This window comes from Mustelus asterias, chromosome 33 (genome assembly GCF_964213995.1).
Source record: "Mustelus asterias chromosome 33, sMusAst1.hap1.1, whole genome shotgun sequence".
NCBI lineage: Eukaryota > Metazoa > Chordata > Chondrichthyes > Carcharhiniformes > Triakidae > Mustelus > Mustelus asterias.
Genome location: NC_135833.1, coordinates 2,758,350 through 2,780,593, shown reverse-complemented (window position 1 = coordinate 2,780,593; position 22,244 = coordinate 2,758,350). Strand labels below are relative to the sequence as shown.

Sequence of the window (22,244 nt, the reverse complement as noted above, 5' to 3'; positions counted from 1 at the left end):
TTGGGCCTGTCAATCACAGGGGGCGGGGCAACAGTCAGCGATTCCCCTCCCCATTGGCCGGGATGCCGATCAATCATGGGGGGGGGCGGGAATATCGTCAACGGGCGCCTTTCTCATTGGCCGGGAGGCCTATCAATCATGGGGGGGCGGGAACATCGTCAACGGGCGCCTTCCTGATTGGCCGCGATGCCGATCAATCATGGGGGGCGGGCGGGAACATCGTCAACGGGCGCCTTCCTCATTGGCCGGGACGCCTATCAATCACAGGATAGGGGGGCGGGGACTCAGTCAGCCAGCGGCTCCCCCACTGGCCGCCGTCAATGACAATCCCCGTGGAGCGGCGCTCCGATGTGATTGGTCCAACCGCCTGTCACTCAGCAGCCGGTTACTCTCCAATTGGCCGGAGACGGCCGTCAATCAGAACCCGCTCGCCCAGCGGCTCAGCCATTGGTCAATGCTGGGGGTGAGGGGGCGTGATCCCTACAGGCACCTCCCCCTTCCTCCATTATCCGTTGGAAAAGTTAACAACCGGAGAGAAAAAACCTCAACAAGAAACAAGCGGAGAAGCGGGAGGAGGAAACAAACCGCCCGCTTCCCTCACGGCGGCCGGCGGGAGGGAGGGGAACAGCCGCGGCTTCCCGGGCGCCGATTCAAACCCCCCCCCCCCCCAATGGAAGCTTCCAGAGGCCGGCGGCCGTTAGCGGCAGAGCGGGGGGTCCCGTCCCGCTGAACCCCCTCAGAGAGAGAGAGAGGGGGGCCCGGCCCGGGGGGGGAACCCGGGGAAGATCCGCATCCTTCACCCCCTCCAACCCGGGGGGAGAGAAACTGGAGCGGCTCCGGAGCGGCGGTGAGTCTCCCCTCACTCTGCACCCCCTTTCCCCCCCTCCCCCCCTCACCCCCTCCCCCCCTCACTCTGCACCCCCTTTCCCCCCTTCCCCCCCCCCCCCCCTCCCCCCCCCTTTCCCCCCCTCCCCCCCCCCTTTCCCCCCCTCCCCCCCCCTTTCCCCCCTCCCCCCCTTCCCCCTCCCCCCCCCTTCCCCGTCTCCCCCCCCCCTTCCCCGTCTCCCCCCCCCTTCCCCGTCTCCCCCCCCCCTTCCCCGTCTCCCCCCCCCCTTCCTCGTCTCCCCCCCCCTTCCCCGTCTCCCCCCCCTTCCCCGTCTCCCCCCCCTTCCCCGTCTCCCCCCCCCCTTCCCCGTCTCCCCCCCCCCTTCCCCGTCTCCCCCCCCTTCCCCGTCTCCCCCCCCCCTTCCCCGTCTCCCCCCCCCCTTCCCCGTCTCCCCCCCCCTTCCCCGTCTCCCCCCCCCCTTCCCCGTCTCCCCCCCCCTTCCCCGTCTCCCCCCCCCTTCCCCGTCTCCCCCCCCCTTCCCCGTCTCCCCCCCCCTTCCCCGTCTCCCCCCCCCTTCCCCGTCTCCCCCCCCCCTTCCCCGTCTCCCCCCCCCCTTCCCCGTCTCCCCCCCCCTTCCCCGTCTCCCCCCCCCTTCCCCGTCTCCCCCCCCCCTTCCCCGTCTCCCCCCCCCTTCCTCGTCTCCCCCCCCTTCCCCGTCTCCCCCCCCTTCCCCGTCTCTCCCCCCCCCTTCCCCGTCTCCCCCCCCCCCCTTCCCCGTCTCCCCCCCCTTCCCCGTCTCCCCCCCCCTTCCCCGTCTCCCCCCCCCCTTCCCCGTCTCCCCCCCCCCTTCCCCGTCTCCCCCCCCCCCCTTCCCCGTCTCCCCCCCCCCTTCCCCGTCTCCCCCCCCCCTTCCCCGTCTCCCCCCCCCTTCCCCGTCTCCCCCCCCCTTCCCCGTCTCCCCCCCCTTCCCCGTCTCCCCCCCCCCTTCCCCGTCTCCCCCCCCCCTTCCCCGTCTCCCCCCCCCCTTCCCCGTCTCCCCCCCCCCTTCCCCGTCTCCCCCCCCTTCCCCGTCTCCCCCCCCCTTCCCCGTCTCCCCCCCCCTTCCCCGTCTCCCCCCCCCTTCCCCGTCTCCCCCCCCCTTCCCCGTCTCCCCCCCCCCTTCCCCGTCTCCCCCCCCCCCTTCCCCGTCTCCCCCCCCCCTTCCCCGTCTCCCCCCCCCCCTTCCCCGTCTCCCCCCCCCCCTCCCCGCTGGACAGTTTGTTCCATTTTGCTGCTTCCTTCTGCAGCATTTTAAACATGCTTTCGTGCCATTTAGCTATATATCTAACTAGTGATGTTTTTTGGTGCTGTTTAGTTGTCTATGTGGAAAAGTGTGGGCTTATGCACTTTGGAAGGCGGAATGGAGGCATAAACTATTTTCTAAATGGGGAAATGCTTCGGAAATCAGAAACACAAAAGGGCTTGCGAGTCATTGTTCAAGATTCTCTTAAGGTTAACGTGCAGGTTCAGTTGGCAGTGAGGAAGGCAAATGCAATGTTAGCATTCATGTCGAGAGGGCTAGAATACAAGAGCAGGGATGTACTTCTGAGGCTGTATAAGGCTCTGGTCAGACCACATTTGGAGTATTGTGAGCAGTTTTGGGCCCCGTATCTCAGGAAGGATGTGCCGGCCTTGGAAAGGGTCCAGAGGAGGTTTACAAGAATGATCCCTGGAATGAAGAGCTTGTCGTATGAGGAACGGTTGAGGACTCTGGGTCTGTACTCATTGGAATTTAGAAGGATGAGGGGGGGGATCTTATTGAAACTTACAGGATACTGCGAGGCCTGGATAGAGTGGACGTGGAGAGGATGTTTCCACTAGTAGGAAAGACTAGAACCAGAGGGCACAACCTCAGGCTAAAGGGATGATCCTTTAACACAGAGTTGAGGAGGAATTTCTTCAGCCAGAGAGTGGTGAGTCTGTGGAACTCTTTGCCGCAGAAGGCTGTGGAGGCCGGGTCATTGACAGAGATAGATAGGTTCTTGATTAATAAGGGGATCAGGGGGAAAAGGCAGGAGAATGGGGATGAGAAAAATATCAGCCATGATTGAATGGCGGAGCAGACTCGATGGGCCGAGTGGCCTCATTCTGCTCCTATGTTTTATGGTCTTGTATCTAACTAGTATCAGCAAAAATCTTTTGTGCAATTTCACTTTATATCTAACTCGTAATGTTTTGGAGCTATTTAAAAATGTTTTGGTGCTATTTAGTTATATATCTAATTCGTGCAAGCAAAATGTTTTAGAGTCATCGAGGTTTACATTCTCCCCGTGTCTGCGTGGGTTTCCTCCGGGTGCTCCGGTTTCCTCCCACAGTTCAAAGATGTGCGGGTTAGGTTGATTGGCCATGCTAAATTTGCCCCTTAGTGCATAGGTTAGAGGGATTAGTGGGTAAAATATGTAGGGATGTAGGGGTAGGGCCTGGTTGGGATTGTGGTCGGTGCAGACTCGATGGGCCGAATGGCCCCTTTCTGTACTGTAGGGTTTCTATGATTTACAGCACGGGAACAGGCCCTTCGGCCCAACTTGTCCATGCCGCCCTTTTTATAAAAAAAAACCCTGAGCTAGTCCCAATTGCCCGCGCTTATGGAAAATACATCTCTGACAAGGATGGGATTTGAACCCCCGAGTGCAGAACACAATGGATTAGCAGGTCCATCGCCTGAACCACTCGGCCACCTCGTTTTAGTGCTATCCAGTTATCTATCTAACCCGTACAAGCAAAAATGTTTTGGAGCTATTTAAAAATGTTTTAGTGCTAGTTACTTATATATAATCTAACCAGTATCAGCAAGAAAAGTTTTTGGAACAATTTAACTACATCTTTTACTCCAAGCAAAAATGTTTTTGGAGCTATTTTAGTTATATGTTTAACTAGGTGTATAAGCAAAAATACGTAGATTTATATATCTAACCAGTACAAGCAAAAACGTTTTGTGAAATTTAACTATATATCTTCACTATAAACAAAAGTGTTTTGGAGCAATTCAGAAATATTTTGGTACAATTTAGTTATGTATCTGACTAGTAAAGCAAAAATAAGTAGATATATATATTTAGTTATGTATCTAACCAGTAATACTTTGATTTCTGTTCGGGCTGTTCCCCCTCCTTTTGGGGAGCTGCCCCTTTTACTTTGTCCTAAACTTAATCTGAGTTTGTTTATTTGGTTTGACCTAAAAAGAGGGCAAAAATAAGTAGATATATATATTTACCTCGTACAAGCAAAACCGCTTTGGAGCAGTTTTAAAATGTTTTGAAGAAATTCAGAAATATTTCATAGAATCATAGAAATCATAGAAACCCTACAGTGCAGAAGGAGGCCATTCGGCCCATCAAGTCTGCACCGACCACAATCCCACCCAGGCCATACCCGCTATTCCCTTTCCTTTACCCGCTAATTTACCCGCTAATCCCGCGAACCTACGCATCCCAGGACTCTAAGGGGCAATTTTTAACCTGGCCAATCAACCTAACCCGCACATCTTTGGACTATCTATTTGGGTGCTATTTAGTTATATATCTAAGTAGTACAAGCAAAAATGTTTTGGTGTGATTTAGTTATATATCTAACGTGGGTGGCATAGTGGGTGCCTCACAGCGCAAGGGACCCGGGTTCGATTCCCGGCTCGGGTCACTGTCTGTGTGGAGTCCTACACGTTCTCTTCCCCCCGTGTCTGCGTGGGTTTCCTCCGGGTGCTCCGGTTTCCTCCCACGCTCCGAAGGATGTGCGGGTTAGGGTACATTGGCCATGTTAAGTTGCCCCTTAGTGTCAGGGGGACTAGCTAGGGTAAATGCATGGGGTTGTGGAGATAGGACCTGGGTGGGATTGTGGTCGATGCAGACTCGATGGGGCGAATGGCCTCCTTCTGCACTGGAGGGATTCTATGATGACTAGTACAGGCAAAAAATGTTTTTGTACATATGTATCAGCAAAAATGTTTTGATGCACTTATGCATTTGTATAACTTTCAGAAATGTTTTGGTGCAATTATATATGTGCCCGTGCCCACATGGTCTTCCACGTTCTACAAAGGTCGTATTAACATAGAAACATAGAAAACTACAGCACAAAACAGGCCCTTCGGCCCCACAAGTTGTGCCAAACATGTCCCTACCTTTTAGGCCTACCTATAACCATCCATCCTATTAAGTCCCATGTACTCATCCAGGAGTCTCTTAAAGGACCCTATTGAGTTTGCCTCCACCACCACTGACGGCAGCCGATTCCACTCGCCCATCACCCTCTGTGTGAAAAACTTCTCCCTCATATTTCCCCTGTACCTACCCCCCAGCACCTTAAACCTATGTCCTCTCGTAGCAGCCATTTCCACTCTGGGAAAAAGCCTCTGAGAGTCCACCCGATCTATGCCTCTCAACATCTTATACACCTCTATTAGGTCTCCTCTCTTCCTACGTCTCTCCAAGGAGAAAAGACCGAGCTCCCTCAGCCTATCCTCATGAGGCATGCCACTCAATCCAGGCAACATCCTTGTAAATCTCCTCTGAGTTTGGATTGTTTTAGATACAATCACCCAAAACGAAAACCCCCTCAATTTGAAGTTTGTGGGTACAATCCCTATTCTGCCAAGAAATCTTGAAACACCACGACATGCAAAATTTACGGACCAAGTGCTGCAAAATGGGATTAGAACGGATAGCTGCTTGTTGGCCAGTGCAGAGGCGATGGGCCAAAGGGCCTCTCTTTGTCTGTAAACCCTTATGACTCTAAATATATCGAGCCATTCGGCCCATCGTGCTGCTGCTCATTCCCTAGAAATTCTTCACCTCGTCCAACACCATCGCCTTCCATTCCTTCCTCCATTGTGTGTTCAACCAGTTCTGTCCCCTCCCCTCACTGAATGTATCGAGACTAGACAACTCGCCTCAACCTCTCCCCGTTCCACATTCTCCCCACTCTGAGCAAAGAGGTTTCTCCCGAATTCCAGATTTGATTTACTGGGTGCAGTCCAGTTAATTTATGATCCCGTATTCTGGTCTGTTCAGCAAGTGGGAACACCTTCATTAAAAATGTTTCCTAATCCTAAAGGCCTCTGTTAGGTCAACACCCCCTCCCCCAGGAGAGAGAGGTAGAGTGTGGATCTCGTCAGGTTGGTTGTGTGACTCTACATCCAATAACTCAGAGTCATAGAGGTTTACAGCATGGAAACAGGCCCTTTGGCTCAACTTGCCCATGCTGTCCAGTTTGTACCACCAAGCTAACATTTGGCCCATATCCCTCTGTACCCATCTTACCCATGTAACTGTTTAAAAGACAAAACTGTACCCGCCTCTACTACTACCTCTGGCAGCTTGTTCCAGACACTCAGCACCCTCTGGGTGAAACATTGCCCCTCTGGACCCTTTTGTATCTTTCCCCTCTCACCTTAAACCTACGCCCTCTAGTTTTAGACTCCCCGACCTTTGGGAAAAGATATTGACTATCTCGCTGATCTGTGCCCCTCATTATTTTATAGGCCTCTATAAGATCACCCCTCAGCCTCCTACGCTCCAGAAAAAAAAGTCCCAGTCTATCTAAGGGCGGCACGGTAGCACAAGGGCGGCACGGTAGCACAGTGGTTAGCACTGCTGCTTCACAGCTCCAGGGACCTGGGTTCGATTCCCGGCTTGGGTCACTGTCTGTGTGGAGTTTGCACATTCTCCTCGTGTCTGCGTGGGTTTCCTCCGGGTGCTCCGGTTTCCTCCCACAGTCCAAAGATGTGCGGGTTAGGTTGATTGGCCATGCTAAAATTGCCCCTTAGTGTCCTGAGATGCGTAGGTTAGAGGGATTAGTGGGTAATATGTGTAGGGATATGGGGGTAGGGACTGGGTGGGGTTGTGGTTGGTGCAGACTCGATGGGCCGAATGGCCTCTTTCTGTACTGTAGGGTTTCTATGATCCAGCTTCTCCTTATAACTCAATCCATCAAGTCCCGGTAGCATCCTCGTAAATCTTTTCTGCACCCTTTCTAGTTTAATAATATCCTTTCTATAATAGGGTGACCAGAACTGTTTGTCATTTCCCAATAGGTTCTGGTATTATTCTTAAATATTTAAGCTTCCTATCCATTTCATTTGAATTTTATATTCATGATATTAAAATTCGGGTGGCACAGTGGTTAGCGCTGCTGCCTCACAGCGCCAGGGACCCGGGTTCGATTCCCGGCTTGGGTCACTGTCTGTGTGGAGTCTGCACGTTCTCCCCGTATCTGCGTGGGTTTCCTCCGGGTGCTCTGGTTTCCTCCCACAGTCCGAAAGACGTGCTGGTTAGGGTGGATTGGCCGTGCTAAATTCTCCCTCCGTGTAACCCGAACAGGCGGCGGAGTGCGGCGACTGGGTGAATTTCACAGTAACTTCATTGCAGTGTTAATGTAAGCCTTACTTGTGACTAATAAATTAACTTTAACTTTATTTCTCTTTAAAATATATATGAAAGGAAAACTTGCATCCACATACCACTTCAGGGCATCCAAAAGCAAATCATAGCCTATCATGGACTTGTGGAAGTAATTTTGTGTTGCAAATTATACATTTGAAAATAATTCTACTTACTTTTCCCATCAAAGCCTTTTTTCCAATAGAATTTGTTTAATTTTATGTTTTTTTTCGTAAAAATGTTTAATTTTCAATCCATTTCAATTCTCAATTGAACTGAAGGATAACTGAATGTGCCTGGAACTCGCTGCCGGGGGGAGGTAGTGGAAGCGGATACGATAGTGAGTTTTAAGGGGCGTCTGGACAAGTACATGAATAGGATGGGAGTAGAGGGATACGGTCCCCGGAAGGGTAGGGGGTTTTAGTTCAGTCGGGGGCAGCATGGTCGGTGCAGGCTTGGAGGGCCGAAGGGCCTGTTCCTGTGCTGTAATTTTCTTTGTTCTTTGAAAAGGTCCTTTTAATTTAATTCAAAGATATCGTAATTCAGAATATGCTTTCCTTCGTCAAACAAAATAATGGTGTCGTTTTTGACCAATGTTCCTTTTTAAATTGTGCCCTAAGCTGCAGCAGGATTGAAGTTGAGAGCAGGATTTTGGTGTTCTGTAACGGTGCTTGGGTGAAGATTGCACGCTTAAGCTGCGAATGACACACTTTGTGCCCTTCTCTGCCAGGAAGGAGATTTGTGATCAGAATAATTGAGACAGATTATTAAAACATGGAATTGGGGGGGGGGGGGGGGGGGTGCTACATTTTAAGTGACAGCCAAATGTTCATGAAGTGAAATCAGGACAAATTCCTTCAAGAGATCAGAAGGTCTGAAGCAGTCAATTGTAATTACCATCCTTCCAAAAGTATGTCAGTGCAATGCTGGGAAAAGGGATTGGAAAGTGCGAGAATATCATTGTAACATTGTGAGGATGGGTGTCTCATTGTATAACACTGGAGTACAGTACTGGTGGGGACGGGTCTGTCACTGTATAACACTGGGGTACAGTACTGGTGGGGACGGGTCTGTCACTGTATAACACTGGGGTACAGTACTGGTGGGGACGGGTCTGTCACTGTATAACACTGGGGTACAGTGGTGGCGGGTCTGTCGCTGTATAACACTGGAGTACAGTACGGATTGGGGAGGGGCTGTCACTGTATAACACTGGGGTACAGTACTGGTGGGGACGGGTCTGTCACTGTGTAACACTGGGGTGCAGTACTGGTGGGACATTCTGCCGTTACATATCGCTATAAGAAGCTTGTTTCCGTATCTAATGCTGTGACACAATGTGCTGACGGTGTTTTGTGGCCTTCCCGATGCTGATTGTGTTTAATTTTGAAGGACGATGCCTGGGCAGCAGCCGCAGAAAGACAAAGAAAAGGACGAGGAGAAGGCTGACGAGGAAATGGAGCAGGATTCTCCCGAGAATGAGGAGAGCTCCGAGGATGAGAGTGGCAGTACCTCTGCCTCTGAGGAGGAGGGTGAAGACAGCTCAGGTCAGCAAAGTGCCCTGCCTTTGTGTGAGCCTGCCTGGAATTGTGGAAAAACTAAACTATAACTTGCAGCTGTACAAGTCCTGCATTTAGAAACATAGAAAACTACAGCACAAAACAGGCCCTTCGGCCCCACAAGTTGTGCCGAACATATCCCTACCTTTTAGGCCTACCTATAACCCTCCATCCTATTAAGTCCCATGTACTCATCCAGGAGTCTCTTAAAAGACCCTATTGAGTTTGCCTCCACCACCACTGACTGCAGCCGATTCCACTCACCCACCACCCTCTGTGTGAAAAACTTCCCCCTCACATTTCCCCTGTACCTACCCCCCAGCACCTTAAACCTGTGTCCTCTCGTAGCAGCCATTTCCACCCTGGGAAAAAGCCTCTGAGAGTCCACCCGATCTATGCCTCTCAACATCTTATATACCTCTATTAGGTCTCCTCTCATCCTACGTCTCTCCAAGGAGAAAAGACCGAGCTCCCTCAGCCTATCCTCATAAGGCATGCCACTCAATCCAGGCAACATCCTTGTAAATCTCCTCTGCACCCTTTCAATTTTTCCACATTCTTCCTGTAATGAGGCGACCAGAACTGAGCACAGTGCTCCAAGTGGGGTCTGACGAGGGTCTTATATAGCTGCACCATTATCCCCGGACTCCTAAACTCAATCCCTCGATTGATAAAGGCCAGCACACCATACGCCTTCTTAACCACCTCCTCCACCTGCGGGGCCGATTTTAGAGTCCTATGGACCCGGACCCCAAGGTCCTTCTGATCCTCTACAGTACTAAGAGTCTTTCCCTTTATATTGTACTCCTTCATCCCATTTGACCTGCCAAAATGGACCACCATTTTGAAGGACGATGCCTGGGCAGCAGCCACTTCTCCGCCCAGTCTTGCATCCTATCTATGTCCCTCTATAACTTCTGACATCCCTCCAGACTATCCACAGCCCCGCCAACCTTCGTGTCGTCGGCAAACTTACCAACCAACCCATCCCTCCACTTCCTCATCCAGGTCATTTGTCCTGTATGTTTTTCAATTAATTTATTCACTGTGGTAAAAGATTTGAATTCCAAAGAACCCAAAGCACTTCTGAGGCAGTTAACAGTAAGAAGGGAATGGTAAGGCCAGAGGAAGTAACTTAACTTCAATAGGGTAGTTGCGGTGTGGACCACCAGATGTGAAAGTGGCCGGTTTAAACAGGGTCCAGGGACACCTGGATGTGGCAGCACCTTCCTTACTGATGGAATTGCGTCTGGCTTCTCTCTCCCACAGTCAGGCCATGGTCATATTTGAGTCCCACTGGGCTTCAGCAGGTGGGACGTGAGACCAAGACCCCATTTCCCCGATGTTAAAGGGCAGGGTGTTCTGCCCAGTGCATTCCTCCCCCAACCAACTCCATCGAAACAGTGTCCCTGCTGCTGTCTGCATCACAGTCACTACCTCGCTTATCCACGTCATCAGATACGTTGAGAAGCCAGATTAATACGAGGGCAAAAGGAATGGAAAGACGAGGCAATAGGGCGAGATGAAATACGATGGGAGAATTGGGCGGCGCGGTGGGTTAGCACCGCTGCCTCACAGCGCCAGGGACCCGGGTTCGATTCCCGGCTTGGGTCACTGTCTGTGTGGAGTCTGCACGTTCTCCCCCCCCGTGTCTGCGTGGGTTTCCTCCGGGTGCTCCGGTTTCCTCCTACAGTCGAAAGATGTGCGGGTTAGGTGGATTGGCCATGCTAAATTGCCCCTTAGTGACCAAAGATGTGCGGGTTAGGTGGATTGGCCATGCTAAATTGCCCCTTAGTATCCAAAGATGTGCAGGTTAGGTGGATTGGCCATGCTAAATAGCCCCTTAGTATCCAAAGATGTGCAGGTTAGGTGGATTGGCCATGCTAAATTGTCCCTTAGTGACCAAAGATGTGCAGGTTAGGTGGATTGGCCATGCTAAATTGCCCCTTAGTATCCAAAGATGTGCAGGTTAGGTGGATTGGCCATGCTAAATTGTCCCTTAGTGTCCAAAGCTGTGTAGGTTAGGTGGATTGGCCATGCTAAATAGCCCCTTAGTATCCAAAGATGTGTGGGTTAGGTGGATTGGCCATGCTAAATTGTCCCTTAGTGTCCAAAGATGTGTAGGTTAGGTGGATTAACAGGGTAAATATGTGGAGTAAGACGGTTGGGGCCTGGGTGGGATTGTGGTTGGTGCAGACTCGATGGGCCGAATGGCCTCCTCCTGCACTGTGGGGATTCGATGAAGGGCTCGGCTGCAGGACAAACAGTGACGTCGCCTGCTGGGATTGTGTAGCCTGTTTCTCTGCTGTAATTTCCATGCAAGTTTGATAAAACAGTGCAAGTGTGGGACTGTTATTCTGAATCAGTCGGCTCGATCTGATCCCGGCCATCCTTTCCTTTTGCAGAGATGGATGACGAGGACTGTGAGCGAAGGCGCACTGAGTGTCTGGATGAAATGTCGGACTTGGAGAAGCAGTTCACCGATCTGAAAGAACAGTACGTGCGCTGCTTAGTTTCTTTAGAAAATATATATATATATATATATATCTCCTGCTTTTCTCCCCTCCCCGAAGGCGCTGCTTCCTACTTAGCACGGGCTCCATGGCACACTGGCTCATCGTCCAAGGGACTACTCTCTCACACGTGCAGAAATCACTGGGTTGCATCTTCAGAGTGGAAGCTCCCTTTAGATATTGGGTGCGGACGAAGTCAGATTGGGCTACGATGCTGCATCCAGTTGCATAATGTGGAGATGCCGGCGTTGGACTGGGGTAAACACAGTAAGAAGTTTAACAACACCAGGTTAAAGTCCAACAGGTTTATTTGGTAGCAAAAGCCACACAAGCTTTCGGAGCTCTAAGCCCCTTCTTCAGGTGAGTGGGAATTCTGTTCACAAACAGAGCATATAAAGACACAGACTCAATTTACATGAATAATGGTTGGAATGCGAATACTTGCAACTAATCAAGTCTTTAAGAAACAAAACAATGTGAGTGGAGAGAGCATCAAGACAGGCTAAAAAGATCTGTATTGTCTCCAGACAAGACAGCCAGTGAAACTCTGCAGTTCTAGGCAACTGTGGGGGTTACAAATAGTGTGACATGAACCCAATATCCCGGTTGAGGCCGTCCTCGTGTGTGCGGAACTTGGCTATCAGTTTCTGCTCAGCGACTCTGCGCTGTCGTGTGTCGCGAAGGCCGCCTTGGAGAACGCTTACCCGAATATCAGAGGCCGAATGCCCGTGACCGCTGAAGTGCTCCCCAACAGGAAGAGAACAGTCTTGCCTGGTGATTGTCGAGCGGTGTTCATTCAGTTGCATAGCCAGCCAGCACTAACTATCTAGGCTCCCACGTGGCGAGTGGCCACTTGGCTGAGGTGCTGGAGGGTACGCAGTTTTGCAAAGTCGCTCGGTAAAAGTCAGGCGGAGAAAACAAAAATGGGAATGGGTGGTTAAAATCAGCAGCTTCTCTTTTCCAGACTGTACAAAGAGAGATTGAGTCAGGTTGAAGCCAAACTGGACGAGGTGATCGCAGGGAAAGCAACTGAGTACTTGGAGCCCCTGGCTGTCCTGCAGAAGAACATGAAAATCAGAACTGAGGTAGCAGGTAAGTGGTTACACTAATGGGGTAATCTAACCCCCCCCCCCCCAACCCCAACCTTTAGACCCTGGGGACAGTTTGTGCTGTGCTCTTGTTGGAGGGGGGCACTGTGGCAACAGTGGTTAGCACTGCTGCCTCACAGTGCCAGGGACCCGGGTTCGATTCCCAGCTTGCGTCACTGTCTGTGTGGAGTCTGCACATTCTCCCCCCGTGTCTGTGTGGGTTTCCTCCGGGTGCTCCGGTTTCCTCCCACAGTCCGAAAGACGTGCTGGTTAGGGTGCTAAATTCTCCCTCAGTGTAACCCGAACAGGCGCCGGAGTGTGGGCGACTAGGGGGATTCTCACAGTAACTTCATTGCAGTGTTAATGTAAGCCTACTTGTGACTAATAAATAAACTTTGACATTGAATGTTCATGTTACTATGTGTACAAGGTGGGAGAGAGATCTAAAGTTAAAATTTATTTATTAGTCACAAGTAAGGCTTACATTAACACTGCAATGAAGTTACTGAAATTCCCCTAGTCGCCACACTCCGGCGCCTGTTCGGGTCAATGCACCCTAACCAGCACGTCTTTTGGACTGTGGGAGGAAACCGGAGCACCCGGAGGAAACCCACGGAGACACGGGGAGAACGTGCAAACTCCACACAGACAGTGACCCAAGCCGGGAATCGAACCCGCGTCCCTGGTGCTGTGAGGCAGCAGTGCTAACCCGCTGTGCCACCCTGAGGGATATGCTGCATAGAATCACCCAGTGGCCAGAGCTGTAACTTCACCCTGACATTTGACATAACAAAATTGAACGGTCACCGCCGAAGCTTGCCTGCGACCAAATGTCACGGCAACAGGAGACGCGCGCTTCTAGCGTACAGAAAATGATTGAATCTGGAGATGTGCAAGAAATAATAGCTTCTTGCACAGTTAGGTGCCTGGAACTCGCTGCCGGGAGAGGTAGTGGAATCGGATACAATAGTGACTTTTAAGGGGCCTCTGGACAAGTAAATGAATAGGATGGGAATAGAGGGATACAGTCCCCGGAAGGGTGGGGGGTTTTAGTTGAGTCGGGCAGCATGGTCGGTGCAGGCTTGAAGGGCCTGTTCCTGTGCTGTAATTTTCTTTGTTCTTTTTTGGAGGGTGTGCGAGTGAGGGCTGTGCTGTCTGGTGGGCAGGGTTAGATGGCGCGTGGTAGGGTTAGATGGCGCGTGGTAGGGTTAGATGGCGCGTGGTAGGGTTAGATGGCGCGTGGTAGGGTTAGATGGCGCGTGGTAGGGTTAGATGGCGCGTGGTAGGGTTAGATGGCGCGTGGTAGGGTTAGATGGCGCGTGGTAGGGTTAGATGGCGCGTGGTAGGGTTAGATGGCGCGTGGTAGGGTTAGATGGCGCGTGGTAGGGTTAGATGGCGCGTGGTAGGGTTAGATGGCGCGTGGTAGGGTTAGATGGCGCGTGGTAGGGTTAGATGGCGCGTGGTAGGGTTAGATGGCGCGTGGCAGGGTTAGATGGCGCGTGGCAGGGTTAGATGGCGCGTGGTAGGGTTAGATGGCGCGTGGTAGGGTTAGATGGCGGGTGGTAGGGTTAGATGGCGGGTGGCAGGGTTAGATGGCGGGTGGCAGGGTTAGATGGCGGGTGGCAGGGTTAGATGGCGGGTGGCAGGGTTAGATGGCGGGTGGCAGGGTTAGATGGCGGGTGGCAGGGTTAGATGGCGGGTGGCAGGGTTAGATGGCGGGTGGCAGGGTTAGATGGCGGGTGGCAGGGTTAGATGGCGGGTGGCAGGGTTAGATGGCGGGTGGCAGGGTTAGATGGCGGGTGGCAGGGTTAGATGGCGGGTGGCAGGGTTAGATGGCGGGTGGCAGGGTTAGATGGCGGGTGGCAGGGTTAGATGGCGGGTGGCAGGGTTAGATGGCGGGTGGCAGGGTTAGATGGCGGGTGGCAGGGTTAGATGGCGGGTGGCAGGGTTAGATGGCGGGTGGCAGGGTTAGATGGCGCGTGGCAGGGTTAGATGGCGGGTGGCAGGGTTAGATGGCGGGTGGCAGGGTTAGATGGCGCGTGGCAGGGTTAGATGGCGGGTGGCAGGGTTAGATGGCGGGTGGCAGGGTTAGATGGCGCGTGGCAGGGTTAGATGGCGCGTGGCAGGGTTAGATGGCGCGTGGCAGGGTTAGATGGCGCGTGGCAGGGTTAGATGGCGGGTGGCAGGGTTAGATGGCGGGTGGCAGGGTTAGATGGCGGGTGGCAGGGTTAGATGGCGCGTGGCAGGGTTAGATGGCGGGTGGCAGGGTTAGATGGCGCGTGGCAGGGTTAGATGGCGCGTGGCAGGGTTAGCTGTGGAGGAGACCGACTTGGGGTGAATGTGCAGGCTAACCACACAACACACTGAAGAGATTAATCTTCTCCTAATTCTGCCTCTGACAGGGGTTTATAAAGAGCTGTGCTTGGAAGTAATCCGAAACAGGTATGAGTGTGAACTGCAGGGAGCTCGCCAACACCTGGAGGTAAGGAAAGTCGGGGAAAGTGGGACAACACACCGCTTCCGTTTTGTCCTCATTTTTTGCTTCGTTTTACTGCGCTGACGAGAATAATTTTGTCAAAACCAGGCGGAAATTTTAAGGCAGGAAATAGGTAGATTTTTGAACAGTAAAGGAATTGAGGGTTATGGTGAGCGGGCGGGTAAGTGGAGCCGAGTCCACGAAAAGATCAGCCGTGATCTTATTGAATGGCGGAGCAGGCTCGAGGGGCCAGATGGCCTCCTCCTGCTCCCAGTTCTTATGTAAATCCTAAACACGCCCTAACTAACGCCCCTTCCCATTCCCCTTTCTGGGGAAACGGTTTCCACAGGCGCTGACTGTGACCTGGTGCGTCAGCATTGTGCAGTTCCTGATATCTGTCACCCCTGTTTATTAAAAAAGAAAAGTGCTTCAGAGAGGCATCGCGGTGAGGGGTGGGTCCAGGGCCAGCCATCGTTCAAAAAGGAACGTGAAAGGACAGGCCCAGGGAAGAGATGGCAGGCGATCAGAACCGGGAAATGATTAACCCATCAATCACCATCTCCGCACAGCGTGCCGCACCCATTGCACCCACTCCACATGACGTGGGTGCTATTCTGTTGGGTTAATCGGACTGTGTTTGGAAAGGCGCGGTTATCTGAGGCGACAAATTCGGCCACAACCGGCACATTGAGAGGGTGTTTGCTCATTGCTTCCTAACCGCCCCATGTTTTGTTGTTTAATTTTGCTGTGGGTTCAGAGTGAAAAGCTGCTGCTGTTTGATAACATGCGGAATGAGCTGTTGGAGCGAATTCAGCGACTGGAAGAACACAAGCAGAGTATAGACATCACCTCTGGTGAGTGTTCAGCCTGCCGCTTTCCCACCCAAATCCACCCCCCGCCCCCCACCATCCTCAAGGTGCCGCTGGCCCACTGGGGTACGGCTCCCACACTTGCAGAGCACCAAGTGGGCAGCAGAGAAAGGCACGCTCTTACCTGGGGGTTGGCACAGTGGGTCAGCACTGCTGCCTCACAGCGCCCGGGACCCGGGTTCCGATTCCCGGCTTGGGTCACTGTCTGTGTGGAGTTTGCACATTTCCCCCCCCCCCCATGTCATGTGTGGGTTTCCTCCGGGTGCTCCGGTTTCCCCCCTCAGTCCGAAAGATGTGCAGGTTAGATGCTAAGTTCTCCCTCCGTGTACCCGAACAGGCGCCAAAGTGTGGCAGGAGTTTCACAGTAACTTCACTGCAGTGTTAATAAGAACAATACAGCACAGGAACAGGCCCTTCGGCCCCCCAAAGGCCGCGCCACTCCCTGGTCCAAACGAGACCATTCTTTTGTATCCCTCCATTCCCACTCCGTTCATATGGCTATCTAGATAAGTCTTAAACGTTCCCAGTGTGTCCGCCTCCACCACCTTGCCCAGCAGCGCATTCCAGGCCCCCACCACCCTCTGTGTAAAATACGTCCTTCTGATATCCGTGTTAAACTTCTTCCCTCCCCCCCCCCCCCCCCCTCACCTTGAACCTATGACCCCTCGTGAACGTTACCACCGATCTGGGAAAAAGCTTCCCACCGTTCACCCTATCTATGCCTTTCATAATTTTATACACCTCTATTAAGTCACCCCTCATCCTCTGTCTTTCCAGTGAGAACAACCCCAGTTTACCCAATCTCTCCTCATAACTAAGCCCCTCCATACCAGGCAACATCCTGGTAAACCTCCTCTGCACTCTCTCTAAAGCCTCCACGTCCTTCTGGTAGTGTGGCGACCAGAACTGGGCGCAGTATTCCAAATGCGGCCGAACCAACGTTCTATACATCTGCAACATCAGACCCCAACTTTTATACTCTCTGCCCCGTCCTATAAAGGCAAGCATGCCATATGCCTTCTTCACCACCTTCTCCACCTGTGACGTCACCTTCAAGGATCTGTGGACTTGCACACCCAGGTCCCTCTGCGTATCTACACCCTTTATGGTTCTGCCATTTATCGTATAGCTCCCCCCTACGTTAGTTCTACCAAAATGCATCACTTCGCATTCATCTGGATTGAACTCCATCTGCCATTTCTTTGCCCAAATTTCCAGCCTATCTATATCCTTCTGTAACCTCTGACAATGTTCCTCACTATCTGCAAGTCCAACCATTTTCGTGTCGTCCACAAACTTACTGATCACCCCAGTTACACCACCTTCCAGATTGTTTATATAAATCGCAAACAGCAGAGGTCCCAATACAGAGCCCTGCGGAACACCACTAGTCACAGGCATCCAGCCGGAAAAAGACCCTTCCACTACCACCCTCTGTCTTCTGTGACCAAGCCAGTTCTCCACCCATATCGCCACCTCCCCCTTTATCCCATGAGATCCAATCTTTTGCACCAAGCTACCATGAGGTACTTTGTCAAACGCTTTACTAAAGTCCATATAGACGACATCCTGGTCAGAGGTACGGACAGGAGGTTCTGTGGTCGGGACAGAGACTCCCGCATGGTTTGTTGCCTCCCAGGTGCCAAGGTCAGCGATGTCTCTGATCGCGTGCACAGCGTTCTAAAGTGGGAAGGTGATCAGCCAGATGTCGTGGTACACATCGGTACAAATGACGTAGGAAGGAAGAGTGAGGAGGTCCTAAAGAGTGAGTACAAAGAGCTTGGAAGGAAGTTAAAAAGCAGGACCCCAAGGGTAGTAATCTCAGCATTGCTACCTGAGCCACATGCCAGTGAGGGCAGGAGTAGGATGCTTGGGCGGATGAACACGTGGCTGAGGAACTGGGGCAGGGTTTCCAATTCTTGGATCATTGGGACCTCTTCTGGGGCAGGTGGGACCTGTACAAGAGAGACGGGTTACACCTAAACTACAAGACCAATATACTTGCAGGGAGATTTGCTAGTGTTATTGGGGAGCGTTTAAACTAGATTTGCAGGGGGGTGGGAACCAGAGTGCCAGAGCAGATAGTGGAGCAGGGGTAAAAAGACAGGTTAGTTCAAGCAAAATCACAAATGGAAGGGTTGAGTGTGGTGGAAATAATCTTTTGAGGTGTGTCTATTTCAATGCCAGGAGTATTGTGGGGAAGGCAGATGAGCTGAAGGTGTGGATAGACACATGGAAATATGACATTATAGCCATTAGTGAAACTTGGCTACAGGAGGGGCAGGACTGGCAGCTCAATGTTCCAGGGTTCCAATGTTTCAGGCGGGATAGAGGCAGAGGGATAAAAGGTGGAGGGGTGGCATTGTTGGTCAGGGAAAATGTTACAGCGGTACTCAGGCAGGATAGATTAGGGAGCTTGTCTACAGAGGCCCTATGGGTGGAGCTGAGAAACAGGAAAGGTATGACCACATTAATGGGGTTGTATTATAGACCACCCAATAGTCAGCGAGAATTGGAGGAGCAAATCAGCGGAGAGATAGCTGACAACTGCAAGAAACACAAAGTTGTGATAGTAGGGGATTTTAATTTTCCACATATAGATTGGGACTCGCATACTGTAAAAGGTTTAGACAGGGTAGAGTTTGTAAAATGTGTTCAGGAGAATTTTCTACATCAGTATATAGAGGTGCCAGCTAGAGAGGATGCGATATTGGATCTCCTATTGGGAAATGAGTTAGGGCAGGTGATGGATGTGAGTGTGAGGGAACACTTTGGATCCAGTGATCATAATGCCATTAGTTTCAACCTGATCATGGATAAGGATAGATCTGGTCCTCGGGTTGAAGTTCTGAACTGGAAAAAGGCCAAATTTGATGACATGAGAAGGGATCTGGGAAGTGTGGATTGGCACAGGCTGTTCTCTGGTAAGGATGTAAATGGAAAGTGGGAGGCCTTCAAAGGAGAAATTTTGAGAGTGCAGAGTTTGTATGTTCCTGTCAGGAATAAAGGCAAAGTAAATAGGAATAAGGAACCTTGGTTCTCGAGGGAGATTGTAACACTGATTAAGAGGAAGAGAGAGTTGTATGAAATGTACAGGCAGCAAGGAACAGATCAGATGCTCGAGGAGTATAAAAAGTGCAAGAAGCTACTTGAGAGGGAAATCAGGAGGGCTAAAAGAAGACATGAGGTTGCTTTGGCGGACAGAGTGAAGGAAAATCTAAAGAGCTTCTATAGGTATGTTAGGAGCAAAAGGATAGTGAGGGATAAAATTGGTCCTCTTGAAGACCAGAGTGGTACACTATGTATGGAACCAAAAGAGATGGGGGAGATACTAAATGGTTTTTTTGCATCCGTAGTTGCTGAGGAAACGGGCATGGAGTCTACGGAAATAGGGCAAACAGGTAGGGAGGTCATGAAACCTTTACAGATTAAAGGGGAAGAGGTGCTCGCTGTCTTGAGGCAAATCAGAGTGGATAAATCCCCAGGACCAGACAGGGTATTCCCACGGACCTTGAGGGAAGCTAGTGTTGAACTTGCAGGGGCCCTGGCAGACATATTTAAAATGTCAGTATTCACGGGGGAGGTGCCGGATGATTGGAGGGTGGCTCATGTTGTTCCGTTGTTTAAAAAAGGTTCCAAAAGAAATCTGGGAAATTATAGGCCAGTAAGTTTGACGTCGGTGGTGGGCAAGTTATTGGAAGGTGTGATAAGGGATAGGATCTACAAATATTTGGATAGACAGGGACTTATTAAGGAGAGTCAACGTGGCTTTGTGCGTGGTAGGTCATGTTTGACCAATCTATTAGAGTTTTTTGAGGAGGTTACCAGGAAAGTGGATGAAGGGAAGGCGGTGGATGTTGTCTACCTGGATTTCAGCAAGGCCTTTGACAAGGTCCCTCATGGGAGGTTAGTTAGGAAAGTTCAGTCGCTAGGTATACATGGGGAGGTAGTAAATTGGATTAGACACTGGCTCAATGGAAGAACACAGTAAGAAGTCTCACAACACCAGGTTAAAGTCCAACAGGTTTATTTGGTAGCAAATACCATAAGCTTTCGGAGCACTGCTCCTTCGTCAGATGGAGTGGAAATGTGCTCTCAAACAGTGCAAACAGGCAAAATCAAGTTGCAGAATACTGATTAGAATGCGAATCCTACAGCCAGCCAGGTCTTAAAGGTACAGACAATGTGGGTGGAGGGAACATTAAACACAGGTTAAAGAGATGTGTATTGTCTCCAGACAGAACAGCCAGTGAGATTCTGCAAGCCCAGGAGGCAAGCTGTGGGGGGTTACTGATAATGTGACATAACTCCAACATCCCGGTTTAGGCCGCCCTCATGTGTGCGGAACTTGGCTATCAGTTTCTGCTCAGTGACTCTGCGCTGTCGTGTGTCGTGAAGGCCGCCTTGGAGAACGCTTACCTGAAGATCCAAGGCTGAATGCCCGTGACTGCTGAAGTGCTCTCCCACAGGAAGAGAACAGTCTTGCCTGGTGATTGTCGAGCGGTGTTCATTCATCTGTTGTCGTAGCGTCTGCATGGTTTCCCCAATGTACCATGCCTCGGGACATCCTTTCCTGCAGTGTATCAGGTAGACAATGTTGGCCGAGTTGCAAGAGTATGTACCGTGTACCTGGTGGATGGTGTTCTCACGTGAGATGATGGCATCCGTGTCGATGATCCGGCACGTCAAACAGACCATTGTCCGCAGCAAACTACCCAGGCTTCAGGAGAACAGTGACCACGACACCACACAACCCTGCCACAGCAACCTCTGCAAGACGTGCCGGATCGTCGACACGGATGCCATCATCTCACGTGAGAACACCATCTACCAGGTACACGGTACCTACTCTTGCAACTCGGCCAACATTGTCTACCTGATATGCTGCAGGAAAGGATGTCCCGAGGCATGGTACATTGGGGAAACCATGCAGACGCTATGACAACGGATGAATGAACACCGCTCGACAATCACCAGGCAAGACTGTTCTCTTCCTGTGGGGGAGCACTTCAGCAGTCACGGGCATTCAGCCTTGGATCTTCAGGTAAGCGTTCTCCAAGGCGGCCTTCACGACACACGACAGCGCAGAGTCGCTGAGCAGAAACTGATAGCCAAGTTCCGCACACATGAGGGCGGCCTAAACCGGGATGTTGGATTTATGTCACATTATCAGTAACCCCCACAGCTTGCCTCCTGGGCTTGCAGAATCTCACTAGCTGTTCTGTCTGGAGACAATACACATCTCTTTAACCTGTGTTTAATGTTCCCTCCACCCACATTGCCTGTACCTTTAAGACCTGGCTGGCTGTAGGATTCGCATTCTAATCAGTATTCTGTAACTTGATTTTGCCTGTTTGCACTGTTTGAGAGCACATTTCCACTCCATCTGACGAAGGAGCAGTGCTCCGAAAGCTTATGGTATTTGCCACCAAATAAACCTGTTGGACTTTAACCTGGTGTTGTGAGACTTCTTATTGTGTTCACCCCAGTCCAACGCCAGCATCTCCACATCAATGGAAGAAGCCAGAGAGTGGTTGTGGAGGATTGCTTCTCTGAGTGGAGGCCTGTGACTAGTGGTGTGCCGCAGGGATCGGTGTTGGGTCCATTGTTGTTTATCATCCAGATCATTGATATAGATGACAATGTGGTAAATTGGATCAGCAAGTTTGTTGATGATACAAAGATTGGAGGTGTAGTGGACAGTGAGGAAGGTTTTCAAAGCTTGCAGAGGGATTTGGGCCAACTAGAAAAATGGGCTAAAAAATGACAAATGGAATTTAACGCAGACAAGTGCGAGATATTGCACATTGGAAGGACAAACCAAAGTAGAACGTACAGGGTAAATGGTAGGACTCTGAAGAGTGCAGTTGAATAGAAGGATCTGGGAATACAGGTACAGAATTCCCTAAAAGTGACGTCACAGGTGGATAGGGTCGTAAAGAGCGCCCTTGGTACATTGGCCTTTATAAATCGGAGTATCGAGTATAAAAGTTGGAGTGTTATGGTAAGGTTATATAAGGCATTGGTGAGGCCGAATTTGGAGTATTGTGTACAGTTTTGGTCACCTGGTTACAGGAAGGATGTAAATAAGGTTGAAAGAGTGCAGAGAAGGTTCACAAGGATGTTGCCAGGACTTAAGAAGATGAGTTACAGAGATTGAATAGGTTGGGACTTTATTCCCTGGAGCGTAGAAGATTGAGGGGAGATTTGATAGAGGTGTATAAGATTTTGATGGGTATAGATAGAGTGAATGCAAGCAGGCTTTTTCCGCTGAGGCTAGGGGAGAAAAAAACCAGAGGGCATGGGTTAAGGGTGAAAGGAGAAAAGTTTAAAGGGAATATTAGGGGGGGCTTCTTCACGCAGAGAGTGGTGGGAGTGTGGAATGAGCTACTGGATAAAATGGTAAATGCGGGGTCATTTTTAACATTTAAGAAAAACTTGGACGGGTTCATGGATGAGAGGGGTGTGGAGGGATATGGTCCAAGTGCAGGTCAGTGGAA

General features: G+C 51.1%; 1 protein-coding gene across 7 annotated transcripts in view; it reads left to right on the top strand.

The window, feature by feature from the left end:
• The first annotated feature begins 465 nt into the window (after positions 1 to 465).
• The window catches only part of LOC144481801 (breast cancer metastasis-suppressor 1 homolog), a 40,991-nt gene continuing 19,212 nt past the window's right edge, over positions 466 to 22,244 (top strand). For 2 of the 7 annotated variants that reach the window (XM_078200942.1, XM_078200943.1), the window contains exons 1-8: positions 497 to 847; positions 8,632 to 8,786; positions 11,204 to 11,294; positions 12,276 to 12,403; positions 14,802 to 14,881; positions 15,633 to 15,729; positions 17,384 to 17,509; positions 19,101 to 19,145. In XM_078200942.1, coding sequence (XP_078057068.1) covers positions 8,636 to 8,786; positions 11,204 to 11,294; positions 12,276 to 12,403; positions 14,802 to 14,881; positions 15,633 to 15,729; positions 17,384 to 17,509; positions 19,101 to 19,145 — 718 coding nt within the window. In that variant the 5' untranslated portion in view covers positions 497 to 847; positions 8,632 to 8,635. Of the gene's footprint in view, positions 848 to 8,631; positions 8,787 to 11,203; positions 11,295 to 12,275; positions 12,404 to 14,801; positions 14,882 to 15,632; positions 15,730 to 17,383; positions 17,510 to 19,100; positions 19,146 to 22,244 lie in introns of all 7 variants that reach the window. The other 5 variants (XM_078200945.1, XM_078200946.1, XM_078200944.1 and 2 more) reach the window with 4 other exon arrangements.